At 58.7% G+C, this 20,172-nt stretch overlaps 1 protein-coding gene across 8 annotated transcripts in view; it reads right to left on the bottom strand.

Annotated features, from left to right (window-relative positions):
• Positions 1–19,407, bottom strand: part of BAIAP2 (BAR/IMD domain containing adaptor protein 2) — a 38,836-nt gene extending 19,429 nt beyond the window's left edge. For all 8 annotated transcript variants that reach the window (XM_021534104.2, XM_021534103.2, XM_021534101.2 and 5 more), the window contains exons 1-6: positions 19,293–19,407; positions 12,514–12,589; positions 10,639–10,725; positions 2,727–2,788; positions 2,396–2,467; positions 1,980–2,117 (exon numbers count right to left, since the gene is read on the bottom strand). In XM_021534104.2, the coding sequence (XP_021389779.1) occupies positions 1,980–2,117; positions 2,396–2,467; positions 2,727–2,788; positions 10,639–10,725; positions 12,514–12,589; positions 19,293–19,364 (507 nt within the window). In that variant the 5' untranslated portion in view covers positions 19,365–19,407. The remainder of the gene's footprint in view (positions 1–1,979; positions 2,118–2,395; positions 2,468–2,726; positions 2,789–10,638; positions 10,726–12,513; positions 12,590–19,292) is intronic.
• Between the last annotated feature and the right edge of the window lie 765 nt (positions 19,408–20,172).

A 20,172-nucleotide genomic window follows, 5' to 3' on the forward strand; every position in this document is an offset into this window, starting at 1 on the left:
AAGTGGCCACAGGGGTGGCTTTGGGCCAGCTCAACAAACCAGGCTGCCTGTGGCTCTGCTTTAACCAGGCAGAGGAAAGCAAAGCCCCACACAGCTCTGCAGATGCTCCTGATCTACTCAAATCTGGTTTCACCTCCTCAAAGCCCATTTTCACCTCCTCAAAGCCCATTTTCAGCTCCCCCAAGCCCCAAACAAGGCACTCTCCCCAGGCCAGCACCAACATCCACACAGTTCCAGGCTGGACACCACTTACTGCAGTTCCCCCCTCTCTCCAATACCCAGGCAGAGCTAAGACAGTGTCGAGGGTTTTAACCCAAAACATTTTTCTGCTGAGGAAACACCAGCTCTGCAGTCAGAAGAGAAGAGAGGGGAAGTGCCCTCTTGGCTGCACTCAGCAATTTTAACTTTGTGGTTAGATCTAAGGCAAAGCAAACCCCTGCCGAGTGCAGCAGAGCAGCCACGGAATCACAGAAAACTCTGAGCTGGAAGGGTCTCATAGCTCTGTAAGCTCAAAAGCCATCATAAAGCTTTTTTGGAGATAAGCACTTCCTAAATACTTACTGCTGAAAGATTAAAGGCAATGAGCTCTGATCCTGTTTCCCTGCCCTGAGAGCTGTGCTAACAGGAGTGCCCCATCCCTGAATATCACAGCAGGAGGCTCAGCCCACCCTCCATCCCAGCTGGGATGGCTTCCCTCCTCCTCCTCCTGCTCCTGTGGGATGGGGATCCCTGCCCCAGGCTCTGGCAGGATAGGGCTGCCTCTGGCAGCAGCTCTCACAGGTGGGAGTGACAGAGGTTTGATCCCTATGTCCCCCCACGCTGGGCTCGGGGCCTGACAGGGCTTTTCTTGCTCAGCAGGAATTGCAAAGCTGGGACTTGTGGAGACACCACGCTCAGAAGTGGTTTCAGCTGCTCTGGAGAACAGCAGAGGCTCCACCACAGCAGGCTGGACACGGAGGAGTGTGCTGGTACCTCCCTGAGCTCTGGCTCCACACGGGACCCACAGGCTGAGCCACAGCAGATGATGGTGGCTGCATTCTTCTCCTTCAGTGCTTGCTCTGATTCACACCAGCATTTCCAAATTTCAGTGCAATTAAGGGTGTCACTTCCCCAGCACAAACCCCACTGTAACGCTCTGCTGGAGACTAAATGCCACTAAATGCCATCAAATTAACCCCCACGAGCAAAGTGGCATTACCAGTGTCCAGGTCTCCTTCAGCAGACACAGATCTCCGACATGTGAAAAAACAGACCCTGGTCCCAACACAACACACACGCTCCTGCCTTGGAGAGAGGACTAAACAATTCCTGCCCTCAGGAATTCATCTTCCCCTTGTGCCTCCATGGTTCTGTGGCTGCAGCTCCTGCAGCAGCACTCGCTGCCAGCCAGGGCACGTTGGTGCATCAGCAATCCCTGAACACCCCTGCAGGGGCCAAGCCCAGGGAAGCCTGCAGGGCGAAGGGGGCACCAACTCCTCTGTGCATCCATCGGAGACCGAGCGAGACCCAGGAGTGCCACAGCCCCTCGGCGCTGCCAGGACGTGCCCTGGGTGCCCCTCAGCCTGGCTCCCCCTCGGTGGGGAGCTCTGACTCCCCCCGTGCCCACCCCCGGGCGGGACCACACGCATCACACACATCACACCGCTCTGATTCACCGCGGCCGCCCCCGGCGTCGCCCCCGCGGGCGGGGGAAGGGGCACAGGCACAGAAAATACACAAGAAAACCCCCTCCCGGCACGATGGAGCAGGCACGGCAGGAATTCATGCTCGTGGGGGCCATTCCTGAAGGCAAAGGGTAACAGCAGTGGGAGCAGGGGCGGGCAGGCAGCTCCAGCCCCGCTCTGCACTGTGGCTATGGGCACAGCCCGTGCCAGCGCTGGCTGCCACCCCTTCCCAGCAAATCCTTACCCAGGGCTTTGCCACAGCCCCACCACCCCACGGGCAGCACTGAATGCCCCCTCGTGTCCCCCCAGCCCTACCTGCAGCTCCTTGTCTGAATATTTCTGCGGGTTCTTGCTGCCCTGGCTCTTCTTGCGAAGTTTCTTCAGCTCTGCCTGGCACTTGTCCAGGGAGTCCCCCTTGCTCCTCTGCTCTGTCTGGTATTTCTTCAGCGCAGCCTGGATGCCACAGGAGAAAGTTGTGAGCCTTGACCACGGCTCCTGCCGCCAAGGGGTGACAGAAACGGGCAGAGCTCCTGGGACAGCGAGACTCCCAAGGCCCAGAGAGCAAACAAGGGACAACGCTGGCCTGTGCATGGTGACATGAGTGACACCAGGGACCCATCTGCAAACCAGGGGCAGGAGCTGTGGCACGGCGTGACGTCCCCCAGCAGGGAGCAGGGGATGGGGAGCCCCGGGGACCCCGGGCTGTGCAGACTCACACACACATAACTCACACTCAGGTACCGGGAGTCCAGCTCCACCTTCTGCTCCAGCTGCGTCAGGAGCTCGTTGTGGAAGGACTTGAGCTGCAGGGAGAGAGGAAACACACAGTGCTTGGGGAGGCTGGCAGAGCCCGCCTGGGGAGCAGTGGATGGCACCAGAGCGGGGCTGCATGGGCTGAGAACAGCAAGGGACAGACTCAGAGAGGCCCAGTGGGGTTAAAGAGGATGCCCAAGCAATGCAGACTCTTTGGAGCTTAGCAAATCCATGGCAGAGGGGCTGGACAAAGCATGGAAAAGCATTTTCCACTGCCAGGGACCCCAGCACGCCAGGCTGGGCACTCACCATCTCCTCCAGCTGGTTCTGGATCTGCCTGTGCACCTCTGCCATCTGGAAGAGCACGTCCCCTGCAGAGACAGGACAGGGAGGGTTTGAGGCACCGAGCTCCGGGGACGCCCCAGGGCTGGGGCAGGCAGTGCCCTGCTGGCAAGGAGAGGTCCCCAGCCAGACCCAAGGGGACTCGTGGAGTACCCCCGTGCCCACCTTTGGGGAGCTGCAGTGAGCCAATGCTCACCTGAGACATGGGACAAACAGGTCAACCCTGTGAGGTGGGGGGGGGAACAAGGAGGAGCAGCAGGACCCCAACCCCAGGGACAGCCCTTGCTCCCCTGGGCCAGCAGGGGTGCTCAGAGCAGGGCACAGGACACAGGGCTTAGCCAAGGAATCCCAGCTCTGTTCTGCCACTTCCTTTAATTTTTCTTTTCCAGCGCAGGGCTGCAGCCCCACACCCAGTGCTGTTCCTGTTGGAAGGGCAGTGTTCTGGCTCAGCAGGAGCCTCAGCGTGCCTGGAGCCAGACACACACACGGGAGCATCTTCTAGGAACAGAGCCAGCACTAAGAGCCCTGGTTTTGGATCAGAGTGAGCTTGGGGACAGCCCAGCTCTTTCAGCTCTTCTCAGGGCTGACTTTGGAAGCTTTTCCTTCCAGCATGGCATGCTGTAGCTTCCCAAGAAGCTCCCAACCTCTGTGGAGCTGTTTGTACATGAAAGCCAGCATCTCACTGGGGCAAGGGGACGAGTGGGAGCCTCCCGCAGCGCAGCTGGCGCACGCTGGGCCAACCCCAGCCCGTCCCTGGGCACACGGGGGTCACCACCCACAGCTGACCAGGAACGACCCGCCTCAACACCGCCGTGCTCTCCTGGCTGGAGCAATTCGCACTTTGCACCACACGCCGTGTCCCAAACCCTCCTGCAGACATTCAAAGCCGTCCCTCGGCAGGCGCTGGCACTCTGCTGCCGTGCCAGAGCGGGCTGTGGCACCGGCTGCGGCAGGGCCCCGTGCCCCTGAGCGAGCCCAGGCTGTCCCACAGCGCAGAGGTGCCCGAGGCAGGGCTGCAGCCCCGCTCCCTGCCCAGGTTTCCAGCCCGCCGTGACTCTCCAGCTGGCTCTGCAGGTGCTGGGCCGAGCAGGGCCCTCAGGCCCGGCCACCATGCACACACACACACACACTCACACACACATCTGCAGCGAGGGCCGGGGGGCTCAGCCCCACCAGGAAACCGCTCCTGCTCAATGGAGGGAAGTGCTGAATTCCCACTGCAAGCAGCCCTGTCGTCACGCCGAGGTGGCTTTGTCAGGGGTATCAGTGCAAGGGTGGCTCTCATTATTCCCAAAGCTTGCACCACCCCCTGTCCCTCTCCCTTCCTGTCTGGCTGCGGTGGAAATCCCGGGAGCGCTGGCGTGGGGCTCTGGCCGCCATCACAGAGCTCCTGACCCACCTGAGAGCGGGACTGGGGCAGAAATGTCCCAGTCCCACGGGACATCCATGTCCCCAAATGCAGCCCTGGGCACCCCTGCTTTGGGACTAGAGGGCTCTGCCCCACTCCCACATTCCTCCCCAGGGAACTGGCCTGTTCCCAGCAGCCGGGGTGGCTTCTGGAGCTCTCTCAGCACCGATATCCATCTTTGGGTTCAGCTTTCCCCTGCACCACCACCACCCCCTCGGCTCCTACTGGGGCCTTCCAGCCCCACATCAAAGCCAGCAGCACACGGAGCCTTTCCCACAGCACAGCCTCGCCGAGGGGACTCTGCTGTCCCCCTGTTACAGTGAGCTCATGGGCATTCTGTTCCCCATTCCCCAGGAGTGACTCTGATCAAGATAACCCTGGACCCCTCCTTCCTGCCCTGACAGGGTTGGTAGAGAGCCAGAGAAGCCCTCCCTGTCCAAAGTCTAGATAAACTCCTGACATTTCCTGTTTGTCCTCTTTTTTGCCCCCGCTCTCCCCATGGGCACAGAATAAAGAGCTGCACCAACACATTTCGGGGTAAGAGCCTCTTTTGGAAATCTTTGCCATCTCCTGATATTCCTCCCCTCAAAGCCTCGGATCTCTGGGCTAGCCTGATAATTTAGGGGGCTGAGATCGGGGGGAAACATCACCCCTCAGCCAGCACCACGAGGTGGCAGGAAGGCAGCTGGACGCCTGCCCAGAGCCTCCTGAGTTCCCCCAGAGCCTGTCCCCAGCTGCCTCTGAAGGAACCAGCTCCAGGCCTCCCACCACCACTGGAGCCTAACTGGCCAGCAGGATTTGAACTGAATCCCCCAAAAGCAGCAGCAGCAGGGTGTGAATTCCCACAGGGCACCTCTGCCACCCCGACACCTGCGCTCTGAGCTACTCCACAAAACCCTACAGACCGTGGGACACCCACAGACATCTCACCCCAAACCCAGCCCAGAGCTGCCGGGATGAGGTTATTTAAACTGCAACTAAGGGATACCACGGCAGCTGCCAAGCCTAAACAGTCCAAGATCTGACTTAGAAAAGAAGCTGTGGCACTGTGCCAGGGGTAGCACGGTAGAACTGTGGGGGGACCACCCCACGGGGCCGGGTGGCAGGGCTGGGAGGGTGGCACAGGGCACACGCCCTGGCAGCAGCAGAGCCACCCACGCCAGCGGCGTTTTGCATCAGCTGCCAGAGGGATTTGCGGATGAAACACCTGAACTCCCACCGGGCAGCAGGGCAGGAGCTCAGGTCACCCTGTGAGGCACAGCGAGCTGCCAAAACACATCCTCCAGGTAGAGAACCCCGGGTGCAGCATCTCAGCTGCACCCAGGGGTACAAACAGAGCCGGGCAAGGGCAGGAGGCAGCCGGGGCTGCTGAGCACGGGGAGGGAGGAGGAGCTGCTGTTCACGGCTGACTCACAGTATCGTTCTGGGAGAAGAACTATAGGAGCTATTGTGGGCCCTTCCCTTCCACACCCAGCCCACAACAGGCAAACAGGTTGTTCCACATCCCTCCCGTCCCTGCTGGCACCACGGCAGCCAGCTGCCCCTCCAGAAGGTGAAGCAGTGGGAGCCCAGCTCTCAAGGATTTGCTCTGGAGCTGTCAGAGACTCAAGGTTATTTTTTGACTCCCCCTCTAAAAGAGGATGTGGACCATTTCTAATAAAAACACCAACGATGCTTTAATCAAGGAGCAGAACTGCTCAGAGACAGAACACGGGCAGGGCTGCAGCAACCAGGCTGTCCTGCAAGGATGGCAGGAGATGGTGGCCCGTGGCCAGGGGACAATCTCCCACCAGCAGCGTGTGGCTGCCCCAGCTCCTGGGGTCAGGACTTGGGCACGTCCCCTAAAAACCAGCCAGCAGTAACCCTGCTCACACAACACCTCGGTGCTGAGGACCTGAGGCAGCCAAATGCAAGGTGCAGGCAGAGGTGGCACCTGGGGGCACGGTTTAATGGTGGGTTCAGTGATCCTGAGGGCTTTTCCAACCTGAGCAATCCCACTGAAAACTTCTGCAGTGTATTTTTCTCTTCCCTCGGAGCAGCAGAGTCTGCCCCAGGCTCACAGACCCGGCACAGAGCAGCTCCCCAGGGCCAAGGAGCTCTTCCAGCCCAGCCCAGGCTCTGACTCTGAGCTGCCTGTGGCAGCTGCAGGAGCCGTGTGCAGGGGGAAGGAGACGAGTGTGGGCAAACAATCAGCTTGGGGAAACAATCGGCTTCTCCACGCTGACTCATCCCTTTCCTCTCCACAACGGTTTCACTTCTGCCAGCCCCAGAGGACTGGGCGATGTGCTGATAATTCTAATTCATCAGCGCTGCTCCAGCCCCGCCTGGCACTGCTCGAGGCACTTCTCGTTTGTTTTTAAAGAGACCAGGTAAAAGGAACGGCAGAAGCTTCCCAAGGCACCCTGGCTTGGGTTCCCTGGCCCCCTCAGGCTGGGCAGTAGCCACCGACTCTTTCAGCAGGGATGCATCACAGCCTGGGATGTCCTGTGCTCCCCACAGCCCCCTGGCTGGGGCCAGTCCTGGCTCTGTACCAGGATGCCCAGCCCAGGAGTCCCCAGTGCGGTGCCAGGAGCTGTACTGGTGGCACTGGTTAATTAAACACCCTCACATTGCCCAGCCTGCCCCGTGAGATCCGATCCCTCGGGCATGCTGGCAGCTCCAGAGTGGGAGCAAACACCTCCAGGAGCTGGAGCTGACCACACACCCGGCCAAAATCCCTCCTCGGGCCTGCCAGGCTGCCCCCGCTGCTGAGGGGTGGCAGACACTGCACCCCCAAAAGGAGGAGCACCCCTGCAGCATCCTCCCCAGCACAGAGCCGGGCACACGGCGGGTGGGAAGCCTGGAAGGTGTCACCGTCACCGGGGAAGGTGAAACCCAGACGTGACACACGCTGGGAGCCCCAGCCAGGCCACAGGATCCACACAGATCCTCATTTTCAGCCCTCCACCACCTCGTACCAAACGCAGGCTGGTGAGAATGGGCCTTGGCCGTCTGCTCCTCATGGCAGGGATGGAGGCAGTGGAAAAGCCCCATCCTGAGACAGCAGAAGGCTTTCAGAGCTGTCTTCTGTCTCTGCACCCTCAGCAAGCCTGATCTGCAGCTTCCTTTCCTCCACCAGCACAAAGCTGTCTCCCACAAGGTGCTAGGTGCATTGTTAAGCCCAAATTTAAAGGATCACCGAAAAGGTCTCTGCTCCCAGCCAGGAACTCACCTCCACAGCAAGGACACTGCCACAAATCACAGGAAAAGACTTCCTGGAGCTCTGTGTCCCCCTGGGCACTGCTCTGACTGGTTCCCACTGGACACCAAACCACACCCAGCCACCGGCAGTGCCCGATCCCCCTCGGGGCTGCACGGTGACCTTGGGCACCTATGGGATCCGTATCCACAGCTCTGCTGGGCAGGCAGCACCTACCCAAAACAACCTCAAATCCAATTAACAGATTAATCCCCACTCCCAGAGGATCTGGAGCAGCACAAAGCCTCCAAAGCACCAGAACAGACCCTGGAGCTGCAGGGGAGAGAGAGCCTGAGCCCAGGGGTGCCCCTGGAAGTGCCCAAGGCCAGGCAGAACAGGGCTTGGAGCAAGCTGGGATAGTGGAAGGTATCCCTGCCCATGGCAGGGGTGGAACTGGATGAGCTGTAAAATCTCATCCAAGCCATTAAGGTGCCACATCCTGATTTCACTGTGGAAATAAAAAGCCATTATGTGCCAGGGGCTCCTTTCAGCTCAACAATGCTTGAGTAATTACTGCCTGTGCTGCCCTTTCACAGCCTGGTGTGTCACACCTTCACTCATCCAAGGGACCTTCCAGAAACAAGTACTGAGCAAAATGCACCTCCAGCCCTGGAGGTGCTTCCTGCAGGCACTGCTCAGCCCCAGCATCCCGGGGGAAATGTCTCCAGCTCCGCTCAGCAGGAGAAGAAAACCCCTTTCCATGATTTTGCCACGGCCTAGTTTTCAAGAAGGACAAAAGAAATGACATTTTGAGCAGCATCCAAGGGACCGAGGCAGGAGCTGGACAAGGGCCAAAGTCACCTGAGGACTCATGCATGAGGCTGGAGCTTTTGGAAGGGGCTGCAAACCTTCCCTAGCCAGACACAGGCTCCTCACTGCAGCTCATCTTCCCTAGAGCCACTGCCACAACCACCACGGGGGTGAAGAACAGCCCGGGGAGCCTCTCACGGGCACCCAGGGGCACAGACCCAATCCCAAATGGCACTGATAGGAACACCCCAAACCTCAGCAGTGGGGCTCAGACAGGCCCCAGCAGACACTGCACCCGAGAACTGAGCCCCCGAGCCGATTACAGCTCAAGGGCATTATTGTTGTCATTACTGCCAACTTTTCCTTTCCCACGTGGGATTATCCTGTCTGCACACAGGTCCTAAAATCCCATGGGGAATTCAGGAGAAATGCAGCTGGTAAGCAGCCCCAGGAGCTGAGCCCAGAGCTGTGCTCCAGAGGGCTTCCTGTTCCAGCAGACAAACCTGCAGCACCCCTGCCTCACAGGGCTGGGGCACCAGGAAAAAATACCCAGGTGAGGAAAAAGAGGGGTTTGGAGAAAAAATAATCATCTCAGATTTTTGTCCATGGTGGCTGGGAACATGAGCTGCAATCCTGACCATGGCTGACATCTTGAAGCACTTTTCCCCATAAACTCACGGAAGAAAATCCCACTCAGGGCAGGAGCTAAAGACTCAACATTAATGGAAGCAGCAATTAAGAGAATTCCCGTTTAGTTTACTGTTCTAAAATGAATTCCCTGTCCCTGGCAGTGCCCAAAGCCAGGCTGGACCAGCCTTGGAGCAGCCTGGGACAGTGGAAGGTGTCCCTGCCATGGCAGGGGTGGCACTGGATGGGCTTTAAGGTCCCTTCCAGCCCAGACCAGACTGGGATGCTGTGAAATAACCCAGAGCTCCTTTCTGGCACTATCAGCACTGCCAGCCCAGGGAGTGACAAGGCAAAGGTGTTCCCAGGAAAGCTGCAGCTCTGGCCAGCACAGCCCTGGCCCAGAACAGCTCTCAGCCCCTGTTTACACATCTGCTGGGAGGGGGCTGTGTCCCAGCTGTTATCAGCTCCACTGAGCTGCAGCCAGAAATTTTATCTCCACTTTCTCCTGCCCGGAGCAGCTGCCACAGCAAATATCAGCAGGATCAGCAGAGCACGAGGCTGAGGAGCAGCCAGGAGCCTCCCTGGGATGTGTCCACACCAGGAGGGGAAGGAGCAGTGATTTGGAAACACTTTACACCCCAAAATACTCAAGCCACGCATGGGGAGACAGAATCAAGGACATCAAACCCTTGTCCTCTGGTGAGGAACCAGGGCCAGAAGTCCCCAAATCCAGCTTTGAAGCGTGAGCAACCCTGGGGCTGCTCTGCCCAGGCTCCTGCCCTCTGCTCAGGCTGCCCCCAGTCCCCTTGCAGGAGGGCAGAGCTGGGTGTCCCCAGCCCCAGAGAGGCAGTGGCAGCTCCTCCAGGCTCTGCAGCACACAGGGCTCTTTGTTTTATTTATTAAACAGAAGCAGATTGCTCCAGGCAGCTTTAATCCACGACTCGGTTTCCATAGACACTTGCTGCTTTCCCAGCACAATTCCCAGGCAGCAGCAGGGCTGGGGGAGCGGGGTCTGACACCAAATCCAGAGCCCAGGGGCTGCTCCCCGACTCCTTCAGCCCTTAGAGTCTTTCAGCTCAACCTCTCCGTTAATTGCCTGCCCCGGAGAGATGCTTTAATGAGCACTCTGCTGCGGAGGGATGGAGGGGGGGAAGGAGGAGAAAAAGGAGGAGGAGGAGGGGTTCACCTGGGACTGCACACCAGACCAAAGCCCACCTCACCCCATGAGAGCCTTAACAAGGTGCAGCCTCCTGGGGGGAGCTGGGAGAGTCACCTCAAACCAGGGCTGTGAGAAGGATGTCTGGGCAATAGGAGGCTGGAAAAGCAGCTCCCCTTTAAAGGATTTGCTGGGCAATAAGTGTGAGAAAGGGGAAGCAGGCAGCAGGCGTCACAGCTCGTGATGTTTGCCATCGATTGGGCAAACACCAGTCCCTGGCAGTGGGCACAGGGAGGCTCCAGCAGGGCAGAGCTGCTGCAGCCAGGGCACAATCCCAGCCCCACCAGCACACGGTGACCTCCACCAGCACAGCCCACCTACTCCTCTCTCTCCAGAGGCCCCTGATGGGCAGCTAGCCCCAGCTCCCCAGCCAAAATCTGCTGCTTCTCCTTCTCCAAGTGAGAGCAAACCACCACAAAGCTGCTCTCCAAAAACACCACGAGCCAAAGCCCTGACACTCAGAGTATCAGGGGGCTTTCCAAACTGCATTAGCAGTAACTACAGAGACACTGCAACCACTGAGACACGGCAGGATCAGCTCCACACTGAGCTTGTCATCCCCAGCAGCACCAAAGATCTGCTTCATTCCTGGGCTGGGAATCTCCAGAAATCTCCATTTAGCAGCAAACTGGGGACTTACCCAATTCTTTTGATCCTTGGCTTTCACTGGCCAACTCTCCCATCTTCACCAAAGCATCAAAGTACCCTTTTGCTGCATATGTCATGCCTGAAAAGCACCCAAAAATGGAGGTTAGGTTCTCCTTAATGGCTGTTGGAACTTCTGGGGCACTGAGGAGACTCTGGACTCTAAAATAGGCATTACCTCAAAGGGCTTAACCCCACAGGGAGGGACCACACAGCAAACAGAGGAAAAGCAGCACAGAAAGCTGGAGCAGCAAGATTAGAGGGTAATTTAGGATTAAAAAAGGTACGTGCAGGACTGTGGTGGTTTTCATTGCAGTGCAAGCATCAGGCTGCTAATGCTGCTCTGAGAAATCACTGTGGAATAATTGAATATCACAGACTTTCATTATAGTTCAGCCTTGTTTGTTGACATTCCAGCTCCACACTTGACTCTAATCAGATAAGCAGGGGGTTTCCTCTAATCACAGAACACGCTGTACAGCCCCAGCTCCAGCCTTCCAACGCTGCCTCTGCTCTGCCTCCTGGGCTCTGCACTTCCTCCACTGCCCCCCAGCTCGGGGATCTGAGGGGAAGGATGAGCCAAGCCAAGTTAAAAATTCCAGGAAGATTCCTTGGCTCCACAGCGGGGATGTGGGAGAAGCACAAAGGCACAGATCACCCTGCTTATCCCAAAGTGCCACGGCTGCTGGGATAGGACAGCACGGGACAAACAGATCCACCTCCCAGGCAGTTAAACGGAGCTATCAGGGGAATATTTCAGAAGAATAAATAAAAAACACAATGCCAAGGGTCAGCAGCTCTTTCCCTTGTCAGACCCTGTCTCTGCTGGCTGGAGGGGACCAGCAGGGGAAAGCAGCCCCAAATCACAAACCCCACTCTGCTGGCATCCCCAGAAATTCTTGTGAGGAGGATGCCCTGTGCCCTTCCCTGGGATCAGAGGCCACAGCCCCTGTGCAGTGGACCAGGCTGGACCGTCACGGCTGGGTGAGCCATTAAATCCCAGTTTAAACCAGTGCCCGGTGCTGGCAGGACATCGGAGGCACCTGGGAACAGGGGGAGGGTTCAGAAATCCTCATGGGAACAGCCCGGGGCCTCACCTATTTGTGGGGAAGAAAAGGTGCTGCAGGGAGCAGGATCCTCCCCAAAGGTCGGTCCCAAACCCCGGCACTTCAGAACGTGGGACACCAAAGGGATTTTCACCCCCCCGGCTGAAGGTGGTGACAAACTCTGCCCCACGGGTGTTTTCACTGGGATTATTCCAAAATAAAATCCAGGAGACACGTGCAGCTCTGAAGGGAGCAAGCAGAGCTCTCCCTGGAAAAACACAGCTCTGGGTTGAGCAAAGCTTAAACCTCCTTAAAACCCAGCTGAGGAGGACCCAGGCAGTGCACAAAGCCAGTTTAAGTCAAAATAGTCCATTTTGTGGTTTAATCAATTCCTAGCTTCCTTCTGATCACTGAAATGTACACCTCCCTAATGGCTCCCAATAGGATCCTGCACTCCCAATCAAGAGCTGCCATCAAGACTTTTGGGCTTTTCCCTTCTCTTCATTCTTCTGGGCAATTTAAACATTTCAATAGCACCTCTTTAAGCAGAGCTTAAAATCTCAGTTCTCAATACTTTAAACAAACATTTAAAGATGAACTCTCTGCAGATGTGTTTTGTTATCCTGCTGCCTCTCAGCATTTTCTCCCTGGAATCCCTCCTGCATCCATGGCCTTGCACATCCCAACGGGGTCCAGGAACCCCCTCCCAGCTCCTTCCCCAGGGGAACAAGGAACTTTTCAACAAAAACCCCAAGATTTTCAACAAAAACCAAAGGTTTTGCAGCTTTCCCCCTCCCCAGCCCAGCAGCCCCAATGTCACTTACTTGCTAAGGCTTTTTCATAGGTCTTCCCCATAGAAATGAAATTCCTGAGGCTGGGATTGAACTGCTCCATGATCGTCTGAAGGGAAGAGAACATGGCTGGGATTAGCAGGGATGATGGGAAGGGGAGTGAACAGCTCCGTGCTCAGCTCTGTCCTGAGAAACACAAAAGGAGAGCAAAAAAATCCTCCCAGCTCCCTGGAAGAGGCCCCAGGATCCTCCCTCATCCTGCAGCTTCATTGAGGAAGACCACGCTGAGTTTGAGCACACGAGGGACAACAACGAGGGGGCTCTGCAGTGCCCCAGCACCAGATGCTTCCCAGGAGAGGAAAGTGAATGCCCCAACCAGAAAGTTATCAGATATAGGAAGAATAACTATAATAGCAACTGTAAGTGGCTGTTTGGGGCAGCACCAGCCCTCAGACCCACCAGGGAGGTGCCCCAAGACCTGGGGATGGTGGCAGGTGATGTCCCACTCCCGGGATGGCCACGGAGAGCAGCACCAGCCCAGCCCATCACGGACAGGCCGGAAGGGCTGAAGAGCAGAATCCCAAATGTGCAGCCAGGATGAGGCAGAGCAGAGCCCCCTGCACCCCCGGAGCTGTGCCAGCCAGGGCCAGGAATGACACCGGGGTCCCCACCTGCCCAGGGGTGGGGTGAGCATGGGCAGCACTGCCTGAGCTTTTGCTGCCTCACCCCAAGGCCCTCAGCTCAGATGGGGAAGGAATAATCGGATCAGGGAGAAGAAGAAGGGCTCTTTGTGTGCTTGGCCCCCAGGCACAGCCCTCCCTGCCAGGGCCCTCACCCCAACACCAACCCCAGAGGCACAGCCCCATTCCCCCCGGGGATCCTCTGGATCAAGCTCAGAGCTGCTCCTGAGCCCCTGCCCCACCCTGGGGACACCCTCCCTCCAAGGTGCCACCAGAAAATGGAGCTCAGAGCCTGGATGCCCCTGAGGGGGGATGCACCAGGGGCATTCCTGCTGGGAGCAGGGGCTCCGCACCCCCAGGCTGCTGGCAGAGCCCCAGCCCGGGCAGGGAGGGAAGGCAGGCAGACACTTACAGGAATAAGCTGATTAAGCATCTGTCACCTCATCTGAGGCTGCCTGAACACTATAAAGCTCATTTTCTGCCTGAGGCATTTTTATCCCAGTTCCTGCTGCCCGGCCCTTGAGTCTGACAGCTGAATTTTCTCCCCACGTGTGCAGGGCTCAGCCAGGGCCCTCCTGGCTCCTGACAGCCCTTTCAGGGTTCCTCTGGGCAGGACTCCGTGTGGGGCACCCGTCAGAGGGGTGGCATCACCCCAGTGCTGGTATTTCAGGAGAAATCTGTTCATCCTTCCAGGCTGAGGACAGCTGCAATGTCCCCAGAGCCTGTCCCCAGCAGCTCCCGGCTCCACACAGCACCAGCCACAACTGCAAAGGGCAGAAGATGATTGACGAGGCTAATGAGGAGCTGCCCCGCTAATTAAGGCTGCAGGCCAACAACAGGGCCCCTGGAAGCTGTTTTGGGGCAGCTCAGAGCAGTTTGGTGGATGTGCTCAGCGTGAAAGGAGAAAATGAACCTGTAGCAGCAAGCCAGGTGTTCTCCAACGTGTAGGAGACAATTGCACAGCAGTTAATTACCACTGGTGAGGATTGCTCCATCCTGCCCACATCACGTTTAACTCCACTCCAAAATCCACCTGGGCTATCCCACAGGGCAGCCAGATGTTGGGATCACTGCCCGTGGCAGGGACAGGGACACAGCCCCAGCCCCGACCACGCTCAAGCTCAGCCTGAGCACTCTGAGGCTGAGCAATAGTTAAGCAGCAGAATTGTTGGCAGAATTTCTGCAGGGAGGAGATTTTCTGGCGGTTTGCAGGTTCAGAGCAGTGTTTGTGTACGGGGACGTGCACGGGGATATGTAAATAGTGTGATTTTCTCAGCAGTGCCCGTGTAAACACATCGTCCTGATGATGGAACAGGATCCCCAGATAAAGCACCATCCAAAATTCAGCACATCTGCCCAAAGCACAGGGAATCAAAGCACAACCCAGGCCTGGCACTGCTCAAGGCAGGTCCTGCTCCCCACTGATCCACAAGAGACATTTTAAAGCAACAAATAAAGAGATAAAAGACCCCAAAGGGTCTCATGGAGCGGCTGAAGGAGCGGGAAGGTGACTCTGTGCTGGCCAAATAAAATTCACCAACCCCCAGGAGGAAGTTTGCTGAAAGTGAATGTTTTTAAAACATTGTCTGGAGCCTCCAACAAAAACAGCCTGGCAGGATGAGAGCTCCTCACTCCAGAGATAAAAATAGCCTTTTCCAAGCCTTCCTCTCACTCCCAGGGTGGGAAGGAAAGGTGACTCCAGAGCCTTCACACCCCCGTCCAGGTGAGAGCCCGAGACCTGCCAAGGAGAAGTTGTGAGAGATGAACAGATTTGTGCCATGGAATGGCTCAACAGCATCACCCCTCACCGCCAGGGATGTGCTGGAGCTGCTCCCCTGGCAACACAGGGCTCATCCCCTCCATGGGGGAACCAGCAGCTCTGGCAGGGCTGTCCCCCACAGAAGAGGTGAATCCAGGTTTGCGGGACGCCAACAGCAAAGCAAATATTCAGTAACACTGTGGCAGGGAAAGCAAATCTCATTCTCCCCAGATTTTCTGCCCCCTCAGCAGCACCCACAAGTTGGTTGCCTTCCATGGGCCGCCTGGGCAGAGTTCAGAAAAACACAGACACAAAACCTGGCAGCCAAGGGTTGAAAGGGCTTTGCTTTGTTCCACTGTGCTGAATTCCCTGGGTAATACCACTCAGCTCTCCGGGATTGGCACGGCTTTATTCAGCTGCCAAAAATGAAACTAATGCAAAGCACAAGGTCTCCAGGACACGGCCCTGCTCTGTTTGGTGGGGGAAAAGGCAACAGAAATAAGGTCCCTTTTCTCCCCTCTGAGCACACTCCAGCTACAGCCAGGATGCTCCAAGCCCATAAGGAAAAGTTTAGAATCATAGGAAAGAATAAAACATCCTGAGCTGGAAGGAGCCCACAAGGATCATGGAATTCCAGCTCCTAAATCCTAAGTTTAAGTCCTGCTCAAGCTGGAAGTGGATGTGGCTCAGGCTTCTCCTGCTCAACAGCTGAAGGGCAACGTTCCCAGCACATCCCTGGAAGGGCTCAAAACCCTCATGGATGTGGCACCTGGGACGTGGCTCGGCAGCGCTGAGGGAATGGTTGGATATGATGGACTCAAGGGGCTTTTCCAGCCTTCCTCAGGACTTTGTGGCTCCCTGCAGGACCGACCCTGCACAGGGCCCTGGGGCCAGCCACGGATTCCCTGGGTGACCACGACGAGCAGGCTGGAGGGGCAGCACCAGGGGACTGTCACTGTCACACTGCAGCAGCAGCTCAGCCCTAAGGAAGTTTTGTGCCTAAATGGGTCAGCCCTGCTCCAGGAGCACTTTCATCATTTTGCTATCAATATTTAATGCCCAGCAAAGCCCAGTGCTGCCTCCTCCATCACAGCTTGTCCTGCCTGGCACCATCAGGAGCGGCCCTGGGGGTTTCAAGAGATACGTTTCTGTCAAGAAGGAGCCCAGGGAAAATCAAGGGAAAAAGTCAGGAAAAAAAACAGCCCCCATCCAACAGCATTTAGTTTCTCCTGGCTGTCATGCCAGAGGACAAGGGGACCCAAGTCTCAGGGCAAGAGCTCTGAACATCTTTGTGTCAGGGTCTGGGTTTGAGGAGAGCTGGGCCGAGGATCCACAGGGGCACAGAGCACCCAGCACTCTGGGAACACCCCTCAGCACCCACCAGTGGCCAGCCTCAAGTCCTGGGGGTTGGGATCTCCCCTGAGGAGCCAGCAGGGTCCCCACAGAGATGGCACCGAGGGGCTGAGCCCCAGGCTGTGGCCAGAGGAGCTGTCTGCCCTGTGCCCTGCCCTGCAACACGAGCAGCAGCACTGAAACCTTAACCACGGGCAGGCAGAGCAGCACCCGGCTCCAGCAGCTGTGGGACACCCCCGGCAAGGCAGGAGCTGCTGCTCCCCAGCACCTCGGTGCCCACGTGCCTGCAGGTGTCCCATTCCAGGGAGGCCAGGAGGGATCTCCCAGCCTGGGATGGATGGAGCAGCATTGCCCTGGCAGTGCCAGAGCCCAGCCCACCACGGAGCCTTGGTGCCACCAACCCCTGGGGTGCTCAGAGCCTGCAGGAAGCCTCAAGGCAGGGAGCAGGGACAGCAGGGAGCACAGGGCGTGGAATTTGGGGCCACAGGCTGGCTCCTACCTTCTCTGCCACGCTCATCATCCCTCCACTCCAAACACACCAAACCAGCCAGTTTCCCTCCTGAACCACTTGAGGAAGAATTGCTCCCATCCCTCTGGACATGAGAGGCTGTGATACCACAGTAACATCGACTACAGCTGATGGGGAGCTAAGGACCCTCAGGAATTCTGGCCGCCTTTCTGCAGACAATTCAGCTTCGAATTCAGGGTGTTGTTAGGCAAACACCTCTTCAAAGGCAGAGCTACTCGCACACCATTGCAAACCCATCTTCCGCATGAAAAAATGGCTTTAAAGCGAAATGGAGGTTGGGCTGTAAACGGCAATAATCTCATCTGGCAGGAGGAGACAGATCTGTCTTCGGGGGAAGGAAGATTTGCCAGTCCCCGCTTTCTGCAAAAAGACAATCGGGAGCAGGGGATGAGCGGGGAGGGAGCTGCCCATCGTCGGGCTGGGGCAGAGCCCAGCCCGGCAGCTGTGCCGCTCCGCCGGGGTCCTGGCGGTGAATCAGCAGCAGGAAAGGTGGGATCACGTTGGCGGAAGGTGCCAGCAGCCTCCGTCTCCCTCTGTAATTACTCCCCGCGTGTAGGCAGCTGCCTGTAGTGGCAGCATCGGCTCGGGGGCGGCTGACAGCTCCTCCACCAGCTCATTAGCACAGTCACTCCGAGGGTGAGCGCTGCTTCTGGAAAGCCATGACAATGGGCTTCCCGAGCCCAGCGCCTCGGGAAAGCCTGCGCGGGAGCCCGGCCCGAGGAGCTGCTGCAGCCCTGCCAGACCCGCACAGCGAGGCTCGGCCACCCAGCCCGGACCCCTGGGCTGGGGCTCGCTGGCATCGTCCCCCTCCTGGGGGTTGCTCCTCCTGCCCATGGCAACGTTCTGGCTCCTGCGCAGGCCAAAAAAAAACCCACCTGGGTCACGGGGATTGAAGCACCAGGACTGGATTGGAGTCAGAGACTCCAAAGCTTAAGGAGGTCCGGCAGACCCCAGTCCCCACACCCCAGCTGGCCCGCTGGGCTCAGGGGTGGCTGAAGTCCTCAATGGAACAGGGACATGCCAGGTTCTCGCAGGCACCACATGGCACACATCTCCAGAGGCCAAGAGAAGCATTGCTGGCTTCAGAGCAGCCTCTGCTCAGCACAGGAACGCAACTAGAGCCAGGACCACCCTCCTCCAGCTTCCAGCACCGAGGCACTGATTTTGGGTGAACCCACGAGATCTTCAGCAGCTCCATCTCCTCATTCCCTGCATCTGGCTGCTCCCGCCGGCATCCCAAGGAACTGATGGGGACCTGCGGGCTCTCCCCAAGCCTGGCAGCTGGCACCCCGTGCACCCTCTGCCCCGGGCTCAGCCGGGCAGATGGGCCGAGGGCTCTGCTCTGACTGCGGCCAGGACAGCCCGGCCAGCACTCGCCCCTCCGCCCGGCTCCCTGCGGGACGGGCTCCACGCGTGTCGGGACAGCGCGAACTGCCCTGCGCGCTCCCCAAGGGCCGGGCCCGGGGAGACGGTGACCTGCTTCCCAAAGCTGTCATTAGCCCGTGCTTCGAGGGCTACACACCTCAAACAACAACTGAGTCACGGCTGGGGCTGCTCCCGGCCTCTGGCCCCAGCAGCTCCGGCAGTGCCAATGCACAAACGCTGGGAACACCCTGGGTGCCAGCTCTGCCCCAAACCAAGGACAGCCTGCACGGGGGCAAGTCCGGACACACGAACTGCCTGGCAGGGTGGGAGGGAGCCCCAGGGACCACAGCAAAATGTCACCAAGATTCAGCGCGACCAAGATTTCCTGTGCCACAGCTCTGCCCGAACAGCAGTTACACCCTAGAATCTCTAAGACCAAGACTTCACAACTTCACTGCCTCGGTACTTTTTGTACTACATTCTTCTATCTTTTTTTTTTTTCCCTGCTCTGTGCTCCCAGGTAACTCAATCCAAGGCCTTAAATCACAGGAAATCGTGCAAGCTTCCCAGTTTAACAAACGACATCCTGCGTTACACGTTAGGCTACAGCAGTTTTATTAGTCTTGGTCTCAAGACCCAGCGGAGCAGAAACCGCTTCCTTCGGGGGGAAACCAAACCACATAAATTGTTGCATTTTTTCAGGACACCAGGAGCACAGCAGAAAGGGAAGACGGAGAGATTCCCGAACTCCAGGGGATGGGGAAGGCTCGGAGGGCTCAGGCTTGCGGCACAGCAGCGAGTGCCGGCGGCGCGGGGCCGCCCCGCTCCGGGGTGATGCGGGGACAGCGCTGCCCGCCGCGGGACCGGGCATCCCCACGCGGCTCCCCCGCAAGGCTGGGGGTGCCCGGGGAAGGCTCGGGGCGCCCCTCGCCCTCGCCCCGTGCCGGCGGGGTCCCGGCGGCCGCTGCCGGCCCGGCCGAGCGGCCCCGGGCACATCCCCGGGGCGGCCCCGGCAGCGCCTCCGCCCGCGCCCCGCGCGTCCCGGGGAGGGGAAAGGCGATCGTTCGGAGAACTCAAACACCGCGAGCCGGCCAGGCGCGGCGCCGGGCACCTGTTGCGGACCCACCTTGTAGACATTCTCGGTGAGGCGGTGCACCTCCTCGGAGCGGGCCATGCCGGGCGGGCCGGGCAGCACCATGGGCGGCGGCGCGGGGTGCGGGGCGAGCGGGCGGAGCTGGGCGCGGGCGCGGGGAGAGCGCGGAGCGGCGGCCGCCGTGCCTTTTATCAGCTCCCGGAGGCCGTGCCCGCCCCGAACCGCCCCGGCCAGCCCCGCACCGCCCCGCGGGGAGGAGCCGGGCCGGGCTGTGCCCCGGCCGTGCGGAGCTGGGAGTAACGAGAGGAGTACGAGCATCGCGGGGGAGGGAGGGATGCACCGCGCTGTGCCCCCCGTGCGGGATCCCATGCCCATTCCCCATCCCCATTCCCCATCCCCATTCCCCACGCCGCACCCCATTCCACGGCCCGTTCACATTCCATACCCCTCCTCCACCCCATTCCCCATCCCACACCCCATAACCTCCCCTACACTCCTGCCGTACCTCACCCCATGGCCCACCACCCCACACTATCCCTCACCTTTACCCCACCCCGTAGCTCTCGCTGTGCCCCGCATCCCTGAGCTGTGCCACCCCCAGCCCCTGCTGTACCCCCACCCGTGCATACCCCCCACTCTGGGGCTGTGCTCCATCTCCAGCTGTGCCCCGGGGCGTGGATGGGTGAGGAGCAGCCCGTGGTTTTTGGGGTGTTGGGAAAGAGGGTGCGCATTGTCCAGGGAGGCCGGGAGAGCAGAGGTGGGATGAGCCATCACCACAACTGCGGCTCGGGATGTTCAGCCCAAGGGAGACCAGCCCCTGCCTGCCACCTCGCTGTCCCCAGGCTGTCCTGCCACCTGGCCAGCCAGGAGAGCCAGGATTCCCGTGGAGGCTCCTGCCAGAGCTCCTGGCTGT

The sequence above is a fragment of the Lonchura striata genome, chromosome 19, assembly GCF_046129695.1.
Source record: "Lonchura striata isolate bLonStr1 chromosome 19, bLonStr1.mat, whole genome shotgun sequence".
NCBI lineage: Eukaryota > Metazoa > Chordata > Aves > Passeriformes > Estrildidae > Lonchura > Lonchura striata.